The sequence below is a fragment of the Perca fluviatilis genome, chromosome 12 (genome assembly GCF_010015445.1).
Source record: "Perca fluviatilis chromosome 12, GENO_Pfluv_1.0, whole genome shotgun sequence".
Taxonomy (NCBI): domain Eukaryota; kingdom Metazoa; phylum Chordata; class Actinopteri; order Perciformes; family Percidae; genus Perca; species Perca fluviatilis.
In genome coordinates this window covers 24,257,788-24,276,071 of record NC_053123.1, presented here as the reverse complement: position 1 = coordinate 24,276,071, position 18,284 = coordinate 24,257,788, and the positions used below count along the sequence as shown (strand labels likewise).

General features: G+C 40.4%; 1 protein-coding gene across 3 annotated transcripts; it reads right to left on the bottom strand.

Moving 5' to 3' along the window:
• Nucleotides 1–1,929: 1,929 nt before the first annotated feature.
• Nucleotides 1,930–13,885, bottom strand: LOC120569821 (solute carrier family 22 member 4-like). Of its 3 annotated transcripts, none has more exons than XM_039817936.1 (11): nucleotides 13,255–13,885; nucleotides 10,890–11,099; nucleotides 8,446–8,549; nucleotides 7,946–8,100; nucleotides 7,526–7,697; nucleotides 6,529–6,655; nucleotides 5,957–6,057; nucleotides 5,467–5,681; nucleotides 3,875–4,057; nucleotides 2,977–3,112; nucleotides 1,930–2,400 (listed from the first exon to the last, which is right to left on the bottom strand). In XM_039817936.1, exons 1-11 carry the CDS (start codon nucleotides 13,462–13,464, stop codon nucleotides 2,298–2,300), a joined length of 1,716 nt encoding a protein of 571 aa, XP_039673870.1. In that variant the 5' UTR covers nucleotides 13,465–13,885; the 3' UTR covers nucleotides 1,930–2,297. The 3 variants fall into 3 exon arrangements, with proteins under 3 accessions (XP_039673870.1, XP_039673872.1, XP_039673871.1); XM_039817937.1 differs by having other exon boundaries at nucleotides 1,931–2,400; nucleotides 10,890–11,096; nucleotides 13,255–13,884; XM_039817938.1 differs by lacking the exon at nucleotides 10,890–11,099.
• Nucleotides 13,886–18,284: the final 4,399 nt, after the last annotated feature.

Here is an 18,284-nt window from a genome sequence, read left to right as displayed (position 1 = left end):
AAAATAAATCTTTAGGAACATTTCACAAAACTGTTGTTTTCTGTCCAAATTCGCTACAGTAGGCTGCTAGAAGTTTTTTTTTTTATTTGTTTTGTTAAAAACGTGTATTTTCCATAGAGATTTTATTTATTTGTATTTTGAAAGCCTAGTTGCCTCGTTTCCGGCGAAACCCTGTGTAGCTTAACCTCTTTGGCTTCATGAAGCTGGAGCCGCGTATCCGGGGCGGAGCCACAGCCAGACAGGCCACGCCCTATCCAGTTCAGACCATTGAGGCATTCAGGTGCCCTCAAAAACTGCAGAATCAAAAGTTCAGGATAAGATTAATGTTCAAAATAAAGAATAAACTTTGCGTATGAAAACACCAAGCCTACTAAATAAACAATGAATATAGAGGGTTTGAATTACTTAATTTTGATTTATTAATTTATTCATCACATTAAATATATACACATCCACATGTTTCTTCATTGTGCTGGTAGAAACCAAACATTATTTATATACACAACTTAAAAATTCAAGTTTAAATTACCAATCTGAATCTTGTAATGTAGCATTGCTACTGCTAACACCACTACTGCTACTACTGCTGTTGCTACAGGAGCAAAATACATCTTACCAGTCTGTATAAAATGCACAAAACAACTTTCATCTCAAATTCATCTTCATGATTTATATGACTCTTTCTATATTTATATTTATGCTGAGACTGATTGTCACGTTTTCATGTTTATCATCTCAAGTGCACCATTGATTCAATCCATGAGTGGAAGCACAGTACATCGGATCTACAGCAAGTGAAGTAAGCTGATATGTGATTTTAAACATCCCTTCTTCTAGTTCGGCTAGCTATAAATCTACATTGTGTAATTTGTTTAGTTGATTCTTAGCAAAAATCCCTTTGTTCTTTCACAAATATGTGCTCATTCATGTGTAATTTCTTCCACCAACAAATCAAAGTATTCTCGTAAGCGTAGAATCTGCCATTCAGAATCATTTAGAATACATTCGAGCGAGTTGCTCGAATGACAGCTATAGACAGTAGCCTATATAAGAATGGACCAACAGATCCCGTTGCTCTGGACGGAGACCAGTGAAGGATATTAGAAGCACTTTTCCGGTGAGCGCTGAGTGTTACTGCGCAGCCTCCATCTGAGAGAGACGACGTAGATGTGACGTGAGCAACGTGTCTGAAAGTTGTAAGTCTTCTGGTAGCTGTGCCAAGAGAAATCTCAATCATTCCCAATCTAACAGAGACGGGGAGCGTAGGTATATGTAAGGCGATACCATGGGCACAGGCTAATTATTGCTAACTAAAATGCTAGTTAACATTAGTAATTAAACCTAAACAGCTAATGTAAGTCGAAACTGCCTGCGAGCTTCTCCTGTACTATATGGTAATTCCTCTACTGTGTGACACAATCGTTAGCCTATTTTTATAAAAACGTCTGCTACGGAGCCATAACGTGAGGTACAAGGTAATGGAGCCTTTTATACATTGTCGTGTTTCTTTAGAAATAAACAATGGACAAATAGAGTCTTTAAACGCTTCAGATGTAAAGTTATTCGCCGTCAAAGTGACGTCAAATTGAATGGCAGTCAGTGGAATGCTAACGGGAGGTGATCGTTTTGTAGCATCAAAATGGCGCCATAGGAGGTTCGAGTTCTGAAGCGAAGCTTACCCCCTTGATGACAGCCGCCATGTAGCACCTCCATCTTTAAAATACATTAGCCAAAGAGGGACATACCTCCGCCTTTCGCCCTCTCACACTCAGTGGCTCCGTGACGAATACCAGGAGGAGATTACTCGCCAGGGAAGCGAAAAAGAGAATTAAAACGACAACGCGACAGGCAAAGCAACAAGACCAAAGTTAATATTGGAGTGGCTAGAACAGCTGGGTGTAAACGATGGAGATACTAAGAGCTAATTTTGGGTTCGGCCACCGTAGGAGCTCGGAATGGGAAGGGCTAGAAAGTAATATTCAGTTGGTTGTCATATACAATTTCACCGCTAGAGATGGGAGAAATTCTTTCACAATGTAGCTTTAATAGATGTGATTCCTTATTTTCAGCAAAGCTTTGCAATAGTGTCCTTTTCCATCTCAGTAGTGCACTCTGTCTCTACTGTATGTAAAGACAACAAACTGTTACTATTCATAAGGTGTCAATGAATGCCTCACTCCCAGGGTTCACAAGTCTTATATTTAATTCCTAAAATATAACCTTGTTTTGTTGGCGATGGCAGTTTTAGTGTTGTCCGTTGTCCGTTGTTTTTGTTTTCTTTCATTTTTTTGTGAGTCTTATAGGTGAGTTGTGCAGATGATCTCAGGTGTAGTAGTCTGGTCTTTAACTGATTTCCCATCATCCTCTGACAGAGACATGGAGGCCCATGGCCACCTGAACCTGGAAGCCAGATGAGGAGAGCTGCATTATTCAGGTGGCACATACACAATGATATTTCATTTTACATTGTACAAATCTTGTTCTATATTTTAATATGTATTTGACACCTTTTTGGTTCTTCATTGTCAGCTGCTGTCTCTGTTCTTGTGTCTAAGCATCCATTTAAAACTTAACTTGAGCTGCTATCCTAATGAATTTAAGCATATTTATATATTTTTGTTTTTATCTTTTTTTTATACTCAATTTACTATGTCTGATATGTTGTTTGTATATTTATTTTTTCTATGTCTGGTGAGCCAAAGAAAAATGTCCACCCCGGTGGACAATAAAGATTTATTCTATTTTATTCTATTCTAACCCTAGTGTGTTTCATTCATTCATGCACTGTGCTTATTGTTATGCACTAAATCACCATGCCAAATTCCTTGTATGTGCAAATCTACTGTTTCTGATTATTCTGATATATTGTTGTGTAGATGTGTATGAGAATAGTTTAGTTCATTTCATTTCAAAGATCCACTCTCAGATTCGTAGACTTTTCCTATGCTAAACGACCACTCAAATGTGCTGGCTGACCGATGTGTTAGCGCCATCTGCTGGATGGTGTCAGGCAGCGGCTGTTTGAAGGTCTCTGGCAGGAAGACGCAGACCAGAACACTGAGCACAGACAGAGAACCTACAACGACCCACGGCAGGAACTCATTGAACACAGCTGGAGACAAAACCAGACCAGATCAGTGAGTTCATACTTTGTCCGACACATACCCTTATAAGCATTACATTCATCTAAATTCCCCAAAAATTGGATAAATGTCTTGAAACCCCACTAGATCAAACCAAAAATATACTCAAACTGTATGTAAGCTGTATCGTCAGATTTAAAGCTCTAGTGCGTAGTTTATGTCTCCCCCGTGAGGAATTCTAAGTAATGACAACAATTCTGTCGGTGCATCCACATTGATACAAGCCTTCCGTGATCACGCTTCACCCTCTTCCACACGGTTGCTATGTAGCCAAGGAGGACACAGAGGATTACAAAAACATGATGGACTCTTCAGAAGAGGTAATTATCTTTACTCAAGTTTCTGCGCGCAAAAGTTGCCGTACTATACCAATTTCTAAACACAGCCATGCTGAGAAATACAGAGTGAGTTTTGTGGAGCCGATATTCTTAATTAGCTTTGTGTCAACTCATTTGGCAATGGCTTGAATGTAACGGACATTCTATATTATTAAAAAGTTACGCACTAAAGATTTAACTGAGGGCACTGAGAAGAGTTTGTTTTTTTGTCATTTGGGTGAACTAACTTTTTAAAAGCCCAGACTAAATGCATCACAATAGCAGCCTCACAGCTACTACCTCAGCTGGTATTGACGGTACCACTACTACAACAATTATTTTGTTGTAATAAGTTATTGCAGTATATATACTCTATATACTCCACAGTTTAATGTTTGAAGTGAAAGGTCTCACCCAGCTGCAGCAGGTACGGGGAAACAGAGGACCCAACTCTGGAGAACATGGCACAAGAGGACATTGCTGTGTTCCTGATGACTGTGGGAGAAAGCTCACCAGTGAACATGTACAACACCCCGGCACCAGCCAGAAGGCCAAATTTACCGAGCAGCACCAGGGTCAGGGTGAGAGTTGGATAACCTGCAGGGAGGAGGAGGGCTGTAAGTTAACGATGGGGAAAAGGAACCATTTCTGAAGCAGTGAACCACTATGAAGCAATTGACAGCTCACTAAACCCCCTCCCCGAGTAGCGATCGCGCAATCATACCATAACTAAGCCTGGCAGGCATGTCAAGCTTTGTATTTCTTGATATGTGTTGAATGCCTGTTGCTGCAATAAGAGAGATATTTTGTATATAAAGAGTTATGAGGTGACGTCTTGTTTTTAATCTTTCCTAAACCAACCCAGCAAAATTGTAAGGAATAGACTAAACTTTGTGTTTATCTGTTCTAATATGAACTGCAATCGTTAGCATGCATGGCCACCAAGGTCATAATTTACAGCAGGAACCTAGCATTAGTTCCAAAGCTGAAGAGCAGTATACAAACTCTATTATCTTGTTGGATGCAGGTCACTTACGCTTTTATTTATAATACTGTAATCGTAGTGCATACAGGCAATACTCTGCAATTCAAGAACAATGCTGCTCCTTTCTTCTATGTCTTCTTCACAGATTATCAACCAGTTACTGACTTTAGCCTCAGTCTGTTAGCATAATAGTATGAATGCAGCCTTCAAATGCACATTTAAAGGTTCCCTGTGCAGTTTTTGACCACTAGTAGAGTGGGGGTTATGAGTGGGTCCCCAACGCAATCCAACTATAGTATTTTCACACTATTGCACTGATCTACAGATGGTGTTGACGTGCCAGTATATGCAGCAATGCACCAGCAAAGCCAGGGAAGACTGCAATTTGGTAAACTTGCATGCAAGCGAAGCTGATAAAAGAAAACAATACACTTTGCGAATGTTTTTTGAGGAAGGAAATGCATTCAACACTTTGTCACACCTCAAGGAGAATCGTGTTGGTGAGTAACAACACTGAATGTAGACATCATTTTGTTTGTGTATTTATCTGGTATTGTTTTCTTTTCTTCTTTACAACATACTTAATTGTTCGAGATAAATAAAAAAATAAAATTGACTCTTAGTTAGCGCTAGCTAATTACCCAACACTAGCTAACTACAGCTGATGAAAAGTACTTGCAACAATAATTGTTTCAGCCGGCAGAATTAACGACCCCTGGCTAGAAATGAGAAGCTGCTTTTGTCTACCTCTGTCTGAAATCAAGAATCCATTGATTCCAAAATTAGTAAGAATTCCGATGATAAATCTGCATCCGTTATCGTTGCAAACTGCATATGTGGTGTGCAAGAACGAGAGTCCCTGACAGGCGTAGCAGCGGTAACTAAAGGGAATGGGGCTTAGTGAACAATAGATTTTGCAGAAAATGGTTAATTGTTTTGATTTTATTCAAAAACATGAATATAATTCACAAAGAAATAAAGCGGTGGAGGAGTGCAGCTAGCTTGTGCTAATCTTACTCACTGTACAAAGTGATTTGGATGAGGAGCAGAGCTAGCGCCCCCAGCAGGGTGAAGCTGATATACGACAGGCGGCGAGGAAGACTGCGTGCCGCCAGCCAACTGGCAGCGTACGCTGGGAGCTCAACAGCCGTCACCAGGAAGTAGTTCAGGAAAGGGTTGCCATAGAGACCAGACATGTTGAATGACAGTCCAAAGTAGCTTATACTCAAAGAAAACCTGCAAACAAGAATTAAATGTTAGCGCCCGGTAAGACTATAGCAACACTATGAGCTTAAATGTAATGTAAATGTAAACTAAAGGGTTCATCCTCTGGAGAGCCGGAATGTGAAACTGAACATTAGATGCTGATATTATTGTGGTAAGAATGGAAGATTTGTCCTGATGGTGGTGCTAGAGGGTCCCCATATTATTAGTAATCATCCTCTGGACCGACCAGTAAAGTTCCTGAAATTCAGGGGAAATTCTTGCAATGAAAACGTGTTTTAACTCACCACATGAGCCAAAGAATAAATGTAATCTGTCGAATGTTTGCTGTCCTCAGCAGGTCCAGGAAATTGGGGGACTCTGTCGTCTCACTTTTTGCTTTTTCAACCTGTGGAGAGACAGAAACTGCAGTACAATGTACACCATGCTTTAGCCCCTATGAGGTCCTCAGAGTTACTGCAGGGGGGCCACCAAATTGGCCTAACATAAATTCAACATATTATTAGCGAATGTAAATCTGCCAATTTGATAATAGTTTTACTGGCCCATAGGTAAGGTAGTCACTAAGGCCATCCGCAGTTAATTAAAAAGATTTAATGTGCTACATGTATGTTTAACATAAAAAATGACTTATGAAATTATGCCAACAATTAATATTTGAATAGCTTAGTATTGTATGCAAAAAATTTATCTATAAAGGCTTTAGGCTGCCCTACAGGTTATTTTAGGCCCAGGTTAATTTTATACATTTAGGGGGTGCCTACTCCGTCTCTCTTTCAGTTAAGGGGTCCTTGGCTTAAAAAACGTTGAAGACCCCTGCTTTAGTGTGTGAAACAAGGCTGAAGTTTGAGGCTCTTACGTTGGCTGAGAGGAAGATGACATGTGGAGCTTCCACTCGGTTCTCCAGAGCCGCTGACCTCAGCAGGAGTTCTGCTTCCTGAAAACGGCCTCGAGACACCAACCAGCGAGGAGACTCTGGGATCAGCCTGGTGGACACACAGTTGAAACCCTGGTTCATCCATCTGTGTTATATACAGACTCTTTCTCATTCGTCAAGCTATGGTGGGAATAACTAAGGAGTCTGTCCGCCTAGGTCGGAAATTATCAGACAAGCATGGCGAACGTTCGTGAAAAAATGTATTCCACGCTCGAAAATACAAGACACCTTGTGCCTCTGGCTTTGGTTTAAATGTATTTTCAGAATATGTGCACGGGGCGTGTTCAAGCTTAAACAGGGTGCTTAGTTGCACTTTACACATAACATGCAGTAGGGCGTTCCTTGAGTGGGGTGTTCCCAAGTGGCTGTGTGGGCAGGAAAGGCCAGTTTGAGTCATAGATCCATGAGTCGGAAGGCTTATCAGATGGCAAACGGTTTATAATACACAGAGACAGGTGTTTAGAACTGTGGAACGTTATCACATCAACTAATATTTTATTGTAAGGTAGAGAGTACACATACAGTGTTTATGTAACAGTAATCTACCAGGAATGTGCACTTGCATGTATTTGATCCAGATGGCATTGCATTTAATTTTGGCAAGAATTGAGCCAGGTTAAAAAAAATTTGCTGAATAACCCTGTGTTTATTTTGTGAAGACCACCCTCAACAAGTGATTCCATTCAAATGAAAGCAAGGGTTTAGTTTTTTTGTCTGTCTGAATGAAGTCTTTTGTTTGTAGTACATTCAAGGTACAAAATCAGGTTACCAGTTGGACAAGTTGGACACATTCATTAACTGGACCCTGACAAATGTCATCTTGTCCTTTATGTCATATAAAAATATCACCTGCAAACTAATTAATCAATTAGTACAAAAGATGCAGATATATCTTGATAGTGTTCTGAGGTCATCTTACCACCAGAGGGGGATACAGGCCAGGCCTGGCACAGCCATGGTCAGTGACAGGTGTCTCCAGCTCCTAACCAGGTAAGCAGTGACAGGCAGCACCATCATACCGAACACGTAGACCCAAGGCAAACACAGGTTGGAGAAGAGAACTCTAGTCGAACCAATCAGGATCTCTGAACCTGTGGAGGAAACGTTTAAAAAGTGTTAGCAAATGATACTAACTTCTCTAATGGACCTTTTAGTTGTTTCTATTGTCAGTGCACAAGGATAAAATAATGATGATGTTGTAAGTAGAAATATATTAGTGAAAGTTTGATGACTCAGTCTCTGAACAATACTGGTGTTTTCATATTTGTTGTGAAGATTCATTTTGGGGGTTTAAAGCACTGGCTTTGTATGTATAATAAATAAATTGAAAAAGCCATACCCAGAACAAACGCAACTATGTAGCTGGTGATCTGACCCAGGCCCAGCAAAAAGAAGAGCATGGTGAAGACGGGCCAGGACGGAGCAAAGGCCACAGCACTGCTGAAGATGCTCAGCGCAGTGATGGCACCGAACAGTACAGGCTTCCTGCCAAATCTGAAATAGAAATACAACAGATTTAAATATTAATGTCAAAGAAGAGAGACTGAAGTAGTAAGATATTGTTGGAAGTGTGATGGTCGTCCAAGTTTAACGCAAACCATGAAAGCTCAATGTTTTTTTTAATTTGCAGGCTATGTACATGGTGTAGGTCTCTACATTTTAGGACTGTCAGCTATCCAAATTATTGTACATTTTCTTTTTCCATAAATTGTAGAAGACCTTCATCTCTTTGGGTCAATGCTTGGTTAGCTCACAGCTAACTAACTTTACCTCTGCTAACTCTAGCAGCTGAGAGCAGCAGTAAAAAGGGAAGCAGTTTCAACTGAAACTGAAAAGTACCGGTCAGAAATCTGCCCAGAGATGAAGCATCCGAACAGTCCTCCCAGGAAGTAGACGACAGAGGTCAGAGGCTGTTTCCATTGGTCCCTGCACACGAGGTTAAACTGGAAGAGAAGGGATATTTGGGAATTCTGTAGCAGACATTAACATATTAACTGGAATAATTCTGCAAACTATAAAGCAAACATGAGAATGCAACCAGGATTAACACAACAAACAGACATTAAAAGCATGAACTGGAAAAACACCCAAAAGACCAGTCCCCCTGGTCACCAGCAGTCACGTATGTCTGGGAACAGAGCCTTTTGACCTGATCTATCTGTGCTTGAGTTCCTGTTCCTGTAATGGTTTATCCTGAGTCTGTATGTCCTGAGTCTCTGTTCCTTTCAGTCTTCTGCACAAGCTTTTGAACCCCTATTTCCTGCTTGAACCCACTGGTTCTTCTCTGAGCACTGTCCTCTAGCATCCAACTACTTTAAGCCTAGTCTTCCAGTGTCCTTCAGTGTCAGTTTCTTTAGAAATGGTTCTTAAATGTCCTGCTGCTTTGAGCACACTCCAGCATAATCCATCTCTTGTCTGCTTGGTCCTCCAGCATCAAACTCCTCAGAGCGAGGTCCTCCATCGTGTAACTCCTGTGAGCTCAGTCCTGCTTCTCAGAACCTATACTTCGGTATCCATAATCTTAGAGATGGTCCTACAGTGTCCGGTCCCTCCAAGCCTGATAATTCAGTGTCCAGCTCTTCAGAGGCCTGTCCTCCAGGCTCCAGTTCCTTCCTGTCCTGACTGCTGGTTTCAACACCATCCATTTTGCTTGGTTTTGGTGGGGCTGTGACATTGCCTTGTCTATGGCCTGGCTTTGTCGACTCCTCTGGGCCATCCTCCTGAGCTTTTCTACCTCCCTGTGCCAAAGGTTTGGTTGCCCAACCAACATATGCCTCAGCCTCACAAATGGCACCAAGCTGAGATGAACTTTACAGAGTTGCCTCACAGCAGTACATGGCATACATCACTTTATGGTGAGGGATTTGATTGTGTTGCTTTCACTGTTTCTGCCTCATTTTCTATATTGCCAAGTTGCTGTGGTATTTGAGCCCTCCTGGTTTTCTTGGCTACCTGTTTACTGGTTGCCCTGTAGTAAGTCTCGTATCGCCAGAGCGCTACAGCACTACCTACTTGGTGATGCCCTGTCTGCCTTTCAATTCTGTGCTTTTAATCTTACACTCTACCTCACACAGTCTTAGTGCGCTTATGTATTTTAGAGTACACTGTTTTGGCAGTTAATGTACACGATATTGATGCACTTTACTATTTCATACAAACAAGAAATGAGACAAAACGTACGCCAAAAGATGTAACTTTGAAAAGCGACATGACATCATGACTTCGCGTAAAAATACACGCCCACTTTCTTAAGGCAAGTGGCTTGTTATTTGTATGCTGTATCCAGTGGACGTAAACATACACGGCACTTGGCGTGTTACCGCCACTTGGCGTGTTATCGAGAGAAGAAAGCTACGGTTGGGTTTAGGAAAAGAAGAACCAGTCGGGTTTAGGAAAGGAAGAACAGGGTTGGATTTAGTAAAAGAAGAAAGCGACAGTTGAGTTTAGGGAAATGTGACACGCGGGACACGAAGGAAACATGACACACAGGACACAATCCCTGGTCTCCTGGGTGAAAGTCCTGTGTTTTACCCATCCACCAACCTCCCTACGTGGATTTTCGCCCTTTCATACTACTCGCTACAACGTAAATTCACAAACAATCGCAAGGTAATGTAAGTCAATGGAGGCCAAACGGCGTTGATAAACACGCTAAAAAACAAGTATGCGTCTTGATAACACGCCAATAATGGCATACAAATTGGCGTGTCATACATATGCCATTTCATGAGATCAGTCTGTGAAAAGCTTTGGAAACTTAAAGTATATTTAATTTGATCACTTTTCCTCAGTGAACTCAAAAGGTCAAAACCCTGTCAGAAATAGTTTGCACTATGTAAATGGAAAACAGATTAGAATAGCACAACATAAATTAATATACAGCTGTTTTTCTTTGTAGTTGCACATAAAAATAACCTGACTAAAAGATTCATTAACAAACACAAACATAAATTTAGCCACTGTAGCTGTTGTACAGTAGCCTAGAAGTTGTGGCATTACACCACACAGATTTATGACACATGCAGAAGACACCATCCAGTCATTTCCAGTTTTATCAAGGTAAGTCAATGATTGGTAGCCACTAAGAGAGGTCATGATGCATCAGTGTTTTACAGGCAGAAGCTGTTCTGACCAGACCGGATTCTTATATAACAATCTGGAGTCTAAACAGTAACCAACATAGACGGAGGAAGGTGGGGGGTCACTAATGGGAACAGTAAAAGTAAAATGTAGTGTTTTTGTACTTGCAGTAGTAAATTCCATAGTAACAACAGACTCAGTACCTCAGTGACTACAGTAGACTCGTAGTGCTCAGTACTGTAGGTCCATCCATCTTTACAGCCCTCCTGCTTCAGGCTAGAGAGAAGGAACACTGGACCTGACAGGTTGTGGATCAGGTCCAGGCTGGGTCTGGTTCCCAGTGCAGACAGGTTCTGCACCAGTTCCATCTCGTACCGGCTACAACTGCTCCTCTCAAGCCGCCCGGCCATCTGCTGACCAGGAAAACAAGATCCTTATTATTTCCAACTTGCTGCAACAACAAGAGGTGCACCCGAGCAGACCACATCAGTTCTGCATAAAGATCACTTCCCTAATCCAAAGATCAGAGTCAATGTTCAACTGCAGCTGCAAACTTCAGGGGAGTCAGGGCCAGCCTAACAAGTCTTTTATTTTAATTTTATTGAAAAGGAAAATTGTGTGTCTTAAGTTCAATATGCACTCTATTTAAGCTCTGTTTTTGGTCTCCACCATCTCCTGAGATAAAATATCTGGTACTTTAGCTGCTAAATCCTCCACTTTGTTCAGCAGCAATAGTTCAGTTCTTTATTATCCCAGATGAAAAACCTCATTTGCAGTCAGGAGAATAAGCTAAAAAAGAACAAATAAACAAAAACAAAAAAACAATACAAAAACAAAAAGTACAAAATTGTTTCCTTTACATACAATATGCAGAAAACAATTATACACAATACTACAGCAGCAATCTCTAAAAAAAATCTAAAGTAAATGCACAAAGTAAGATGAGTTACTGCACAGGAAGCAAAGGAGTTTTTACTCCTATTGCTCTTGAACTGGGGTACTCTGACTCAAAGTGAAGGGGGTGTTTTGTGCAGTCAAATATAGACCTGGCCTTGCAGAGTACTTGCAGGTCAAAGATAGCTGTCAAGAGGATCTGTGGGATACCTATCACCTTACCAGCGACCGTCACAACATGGCTTAGGTGTTTTTTGTCCCTGATGTTCAGACCATACCAAGCAATCCTGGTAAAAGTAAGAACAGATTGAATAAAAGACTTATGAAACAGAGTAGTTGCTAACTGTGTCTGTCTGCTGTTTGGTGCTGAGCAGGTAGTGTACAGTGAGTTTATAGCTGAAAACAGCAGCCTGCTACGAAACAAACAACAACGCTGTAATACAATACACCCTCATACATAAACAACATTATAAGTAGATTTCCAAAAACTCCCAAAACAACACATACTAACGCTCTATTTACCGCTGCACGGTGGTGGTTTAATCATGTGACCTTTTTAATGTAATGGCCGCAGTTTTAAACACATAATAAACGTGAAACAGAACTAGTAAAGTTTAGGCACAAAAATACTACAACGGATTTGCTTAAAATGTGTCACATAAAACTACTGAAATTAGGACGTGACGTGATGTCATCGCGACACATACTAAGGTCCGTAAAGGTCATGGATGAAATTTCAAAATGACAACTGATTTTTGGTTTCACATGGCACATAAATCCAAGTATCCTGAGTGAAAATCCTGTGTATGTTTGACTCATCCACCACCCCAACTTATTTCAAACCAAACACGGTTTGCGCTGCTGCTGCGTTGAGGAGAGCACACGAAACGCGGACGTGGCCCGGCGCAAGTGATTGGAAACAATGGGTTTCAGAGCGCAGTGGTGCCGGTGCCGCTTGTGGTCTGATAGGTCCTTTACGCAGAACTTGATCTCGCGATAATTACTTCATCCACAAAAGATCGCTCGCTAACAAGAAACGTAATAGTCGGTCGTTATGAGCTGCTTGCTTAATCGACCCATATGGTTGTTTTCTGGGTGAGGACGGACTGCTGGAATAATAGAGTGTAAACTTAAACCGTAAGGTTATGGGCCAGAAAACCAAAACAATAAGACGCTAAAACAATAGGATGCTAAAAAACTTTGTAGCGCTGAGAGGAAATTCAGAGTTAATTGAATTTTGGGGAGATATTCTCTTCTGGTGTTTTATTAACCATGACAATGAAGGTCCCCTAACTTTAAGTTAGGGTCACCTAGCCCTAACCCTTAGTTAAGGAGGGTTAGGGGTTAAGGCGATTGTAATTAAAACCGAAACAAAGATCTTTTCCTAAACCGAACCAAGTCCTGTTTGTGCCTAAACCGTAACCATAACATTGTCACATCATAAAACAAAGATTTGTAACACATACAAATGATGCATGCCACTGATGAAGGGTTCAGATGCAAAAACACTTAAATGTGTTGATATGCACAAATAAATATTTTGATTGCATTTAAAAATAGTTAAATAATTGATTAAAGGCTGATGATGAAATACAAGTCTTAATGTATTAATTACTTCATTCACTAGTCATTCAGTTTTGAACAGGCTTGAAACCCATTCTGACTGGTTCTGACCTGTACTGGGATGCTGGTCTGGATCCAGTCCTGGCTTAGGTTGCTATTGTCGGGGATGTAGCATTGGTGCGGGGGCGTTGCCAGCAGGAAGATGACAGCCAGGAGGTTGTATCCACTTGGGATGGTGGTGAGACAGAGCAGGAAGAAGGTTCTCTTCTGAAATGGGCCCCAGGTCCCCAGGAACGACACTGACTCCTCATAGTCCTGCATTTTACTGGACTCTACTTATACTCTATTCTGTACGACTCAGATTTTTACTTTACACCTGCAGTCTATACTTTTCATCAGTTCATTCATTAAGTGCTATTATGTCTACTGAAATAACTAACAATCATTGCACAAAGATATATCTTAAAACTACAAATACTTTTAAAACTACATGTAGAAATATCTCTATGACAAAGTAATATTATTACAACAAGTTCAAAAGCTACCAATATATACGCAATACCACGAAAATAAGTACCCTCTGTTACTACAAGTACAACAACAACAAATGCAATTCTCCCACATATAAGTACCACAATAAGTGGAAATTGTTTCTCTCTGAATACAAATACTGTTAATAATCCTGTTGCAGCAGTTGTCAGCTTCTCTCTGGATCTCTCTGAGGCTTCACACTTATCCCAGACAAGACACAAAAACTCCACCTCTCCTCATCCTCCCCCTCTCCTCCTCCTCTCAAAAGTCTGGGCTTATTGTGCAACTACTTGTTGCAACTCCTCATGTTGGGAACATCTACACTTCATATCAGAAATAGACAGAGAGGGTGAGAGCAGGCTGGAGACTCCCCACCCTGCTCTCTCTTTCTGTCTCCCCACTGGGAAAAAACATTGTGTCCATTTTAAAAGGTAAACATGAAGATAATTGGGACTAAATGAAAAAATAGCTAGGAAGAGAAAGTTTGATTTAATAAGGTTGAGGCTATAAAATGTTTTTAGACGTTTTGTGCATAATTTCATAGACGACATATTTTTCATACTTTAAATTTAATGTTTGTGTATTTATGGAGTAAAGGTAGAATATGTAATGAGTGCAATGAGTATCAGCTTACTGTTTGTAAACACACAGTGTTCAAAGTTGATCCCTTCTTTCATGGCTCAGAGCCAGAGAGAGAGAGAGAGAGAGAGAGAGAGAGAGAGAGAGACCTCTTTCACACCAATGACCAGGGTGGGACTGAGTTATCTGACCTCTGTTCAACCCTTCTTATGGCAATTCAAACCAAGCCAGTCAACAAGAGTTGAAGCCTGGTCACGACAAGTCAGATACGGCCTGTGTCACAACCATAGACTGTATATAAACAAACAACCGGAGAGCCATGCATCAAATGACCTCACGTGCTGGAAATTGGCATGGTAGTTTACACGTCATAGAACAGCTAATTGTCGCATACTCCAGTCTAGCTGTACACAACCAGAACTAGTGCTATGTAGCATCTTGTAGCTGGCATTGTACAGTAGGCTCTCTGCAGCGCTACAAGCTTGGTTACGTCCTAAAACACAAATAAAAAACTATTAAATACTCAACAGATTTTGTGGAGACAGAAGCTCTTTTCTCTTACTCTGCATTTATTCATTATGCAGTTGCAGCAGTAAACAAGGAAGCACTATAGTATCGATTAATAACCATTTTAAGAGCATTTTGTCTTTGTTTTAAGATAATTTTGTCTTTGTTTGATATCAATTACAAGTAAAGCTAGGCAGTGCTGTCGGCTTCCTGACTCATTTTAAAAAATACAGGGGGAAAAAGACACACTGAACTGCAGGCTGAAAACTAGTGGCTCGGGTGATAGAGAGAGAGAGAGATTAAATTAAATTTTCATACATTTGCGTTCTAATGAGAAAAGCACTGCATATTATACTTTTAAAACCCACTCAATTAATTAACTTCAGCCAATTGTACTGTCTAAAGCTATCTCTCAGGGAAATAGCCTAATTAACATCACTAACATATTCCTTGATGTCCTGCCCTAAATTGACTTTTCACAGTAATCTGGTTTGTTGCCGCCATGTAAACGTCTCACAGAAGGTCAGTTATTGTGTGCCTGTAAACTGTGTGTATAAGGTGTTGTCATGGCATTTACAGGCTCATGATAAGTGCAAGCTGGACGACACAAGTGAAAACTCATCACCTTTTAACTGGCCCGATCATGTATTTCCACAAAGCAGGAGCTACCGAGTGAACAGTAAATGATTAAACCAGTTGAAAGCTTCCTGTCCAGTCGAGTCCAGTCCAGTCCAGTCCAGTCCAGTTCTCTCTCTCTCTCTCTCTCTCTCTTTGTCTCTCCTTCCTGTCCAATGACCTCAGATGGACTGGTTTGTTCAGGCCTTTCTACTGAAGAGGAAAAGGTCTGACGTTTCAGTCTCAGCAGCTCTTGTCCCCATGTTCAAACCAGTTTTAGAGACAACTGTTTTCCTTCTAATGGTATTTATAAGTCAACATGTGCCTGCTAGTGGACACAGATGAGAGTTACTATAGTAACATATTATAGTTATATTTTAGGGCATATTGGAGTCGTTGAGGTTTCAAACAGTGGTGTAACACACTTAACTCACATTTTTAATTGAGTAAAAGTAGCAATGTAAATACTATATTTCAACTAAAAGTCCTGCATTTAATATAGGAAAAGTGCACAAGTATTAGCATCAAAATATACTACCAAAATACTCAAGTAAAGTACTGTAAAACCTCTAAATTGTACTTAGTCACATTGATTTCACAAGACTCACTAATGTCACATCTGGGTCTTTTAGGTCTCATGAAATCTATTTGATGTATTTTTGTTGATGACTCAAATCAAGCAGGGGCTGATATGATAGGGACTTAAACAAGACTACGAATCCGACAAAGCATTCAGTGCTTGCTTAGTTTTTCAATCAGTAAAAAGTACTGAGGTCAATGCCTCAGAGCTGTATCAAAATCAAGTCAGAGAATAACTTTATTTAAAAAGAATGCAGGACTGATGTATGTCAGCATTTTTTAATGTTTACAAATAAATCAAAGTTACAGAAATAAAATGATAAGGAGAGAAATGTTACATTATCTCAACCTGACAAGATTGTGTTTGCATATTTGCATCATCATCATAAAAAAACAAGCTCAGAGAATAAATACTGTACATAAAGAAGTGGACGGAGGTTCCCTGGAGCAGGAAGTGTCGCTTTTTAACACGTCAGAGGACGACTGAATGCTGCTGTTCTGAGTTAAATCTAAAAGAAATATCTGTCTTTCTTAAATTCTTCCCATTAAGTCAATTTGCCAGTTTCCATTCAAAATCATTTCTGAAAAGTTTTAATGGTGAGGATGGATGTGCAGAGTCTCAGAAAACTGTTACCACTAATCTAGTGTGTCACCACAGTTTAAACGACAGAATCTGAAGTAGAGTGAGACCTCTTCTTGCAGCTCTCCCCCTCGCCTCTCTGTCGCAGGAGCATATGCATGCACGGAACAGCCAATAGGAACACACTCTCTCTCTAAAATGACCTGTGATTGGCCAAAGTCTCCCGTCACAGGCTAAATTATCTTATAGTGCGTTCCATTTACCTCAGAACTCAGAAGCCGAAGCTGGGAATGGCGTCACACCTGAGTTGAATGCGTTCCATTTACAAGTCGGATTTTCATTGTTTTTGTTAGCTCTAGCCAGGTTAGCCGTTGTTAGCAATGCCAGTTTATAACAACGCATTACACAGTTTTTTGTGCTTACAAACAGCGTAACAACATGCCCACAGATATATGGACAGCGCTGTGTGTACAACTAGACACAAATAACACAGAAGTGCTTATAACTGTATATTACTACAGCTTTCACTTCTGTTGATGCATGGAGCATCCACGTTGGATCTCAGGGTACTTGGTGGTTGTCCAAGTTCCAGGCTCGGAAATCCGAGGTCAGGGGGCGTGTTTCCAACTTTCCGGAAAATCCAACTTCCGATAACAAATGGAACACACTATAAAGCCTGAAAACAGAGCCAAGAGGAGGTACAGAAGTCTAGTGTTCTCTCAGACCACTTCAATTACAACATGCTGAAAGATTATTATGACATTCTTGCCCAACAATGCCAAAAATAAATTGCCTAGCACAGCTTTTAACTTAGATTTTGAAAATCTAGATTTATTCTTTTTAAATATATTTAGTGAGGGGAAAACACACACAAAGATTTGGTGCAAATACATTTCCATCTAAACAATAATCAATAATCAATAACAATCAGATGTGTTAAAAACAACTCCTGTCTGGTTTAGAGTGGGGCCCTGTGTGCAGCTGTGTGGGTGAACTGCTCCTTTGAACACTTAAATTTGCATGCCCTCACACTCACACACTCACAATCTCAGTTTTCAGCAAAAACATTTTGACAGTTTCAACGAAAAGGAAAAGTTTATATCATGTCAACTAGAAATAACTCTTCAATTCAAACAGTGCATACCTCTTTGTTTCATTCCAGTATTGCAACTCGGCCCCAGTATCGGCCCTTGGCCCAGTATCAAGACTCGCATCCAGTATCAAGACTCTCAGGCCTCAGTATTACTGATAAGATAGCAGAGCAAATAGAAAAGCAGCAGCTGATATGTACATTATTGCATCATGATGACATCGTCGGACAGAGAAGGAAGTTCAGCTAAAGAGTTCAGAGCTTCATTTTTAAGTTCAGCAACATTTGAATTGACACTTTGTCTTCTTTTTACATTTTGTATGTTGATGTGATGGATAAGAGATACCGCACCATGAGACCAAAATACTGCATAGATAAACACACAAACACATAATGTCCTTAAATCTGTTTGTTCATAATTGGAAGACTGAGATGCTTCAAGTTCTTCAGGAGGAGGCAGGAAGACAGACAGGAAAATATTGACCATTACCATTTAAAAAAAAACCACACTTTCATTATACAAAGATTTCTGCTTGTATTATGATTTCCAATTTCTCTGATCCAGTCTTTAAAGTCTGGTCCACACATTGTTCCTTAAACTGTCTTTTCATCGGCATGGCTTTGACGTTCATTAGCACTCATTTCTGAAGTATCAAACCA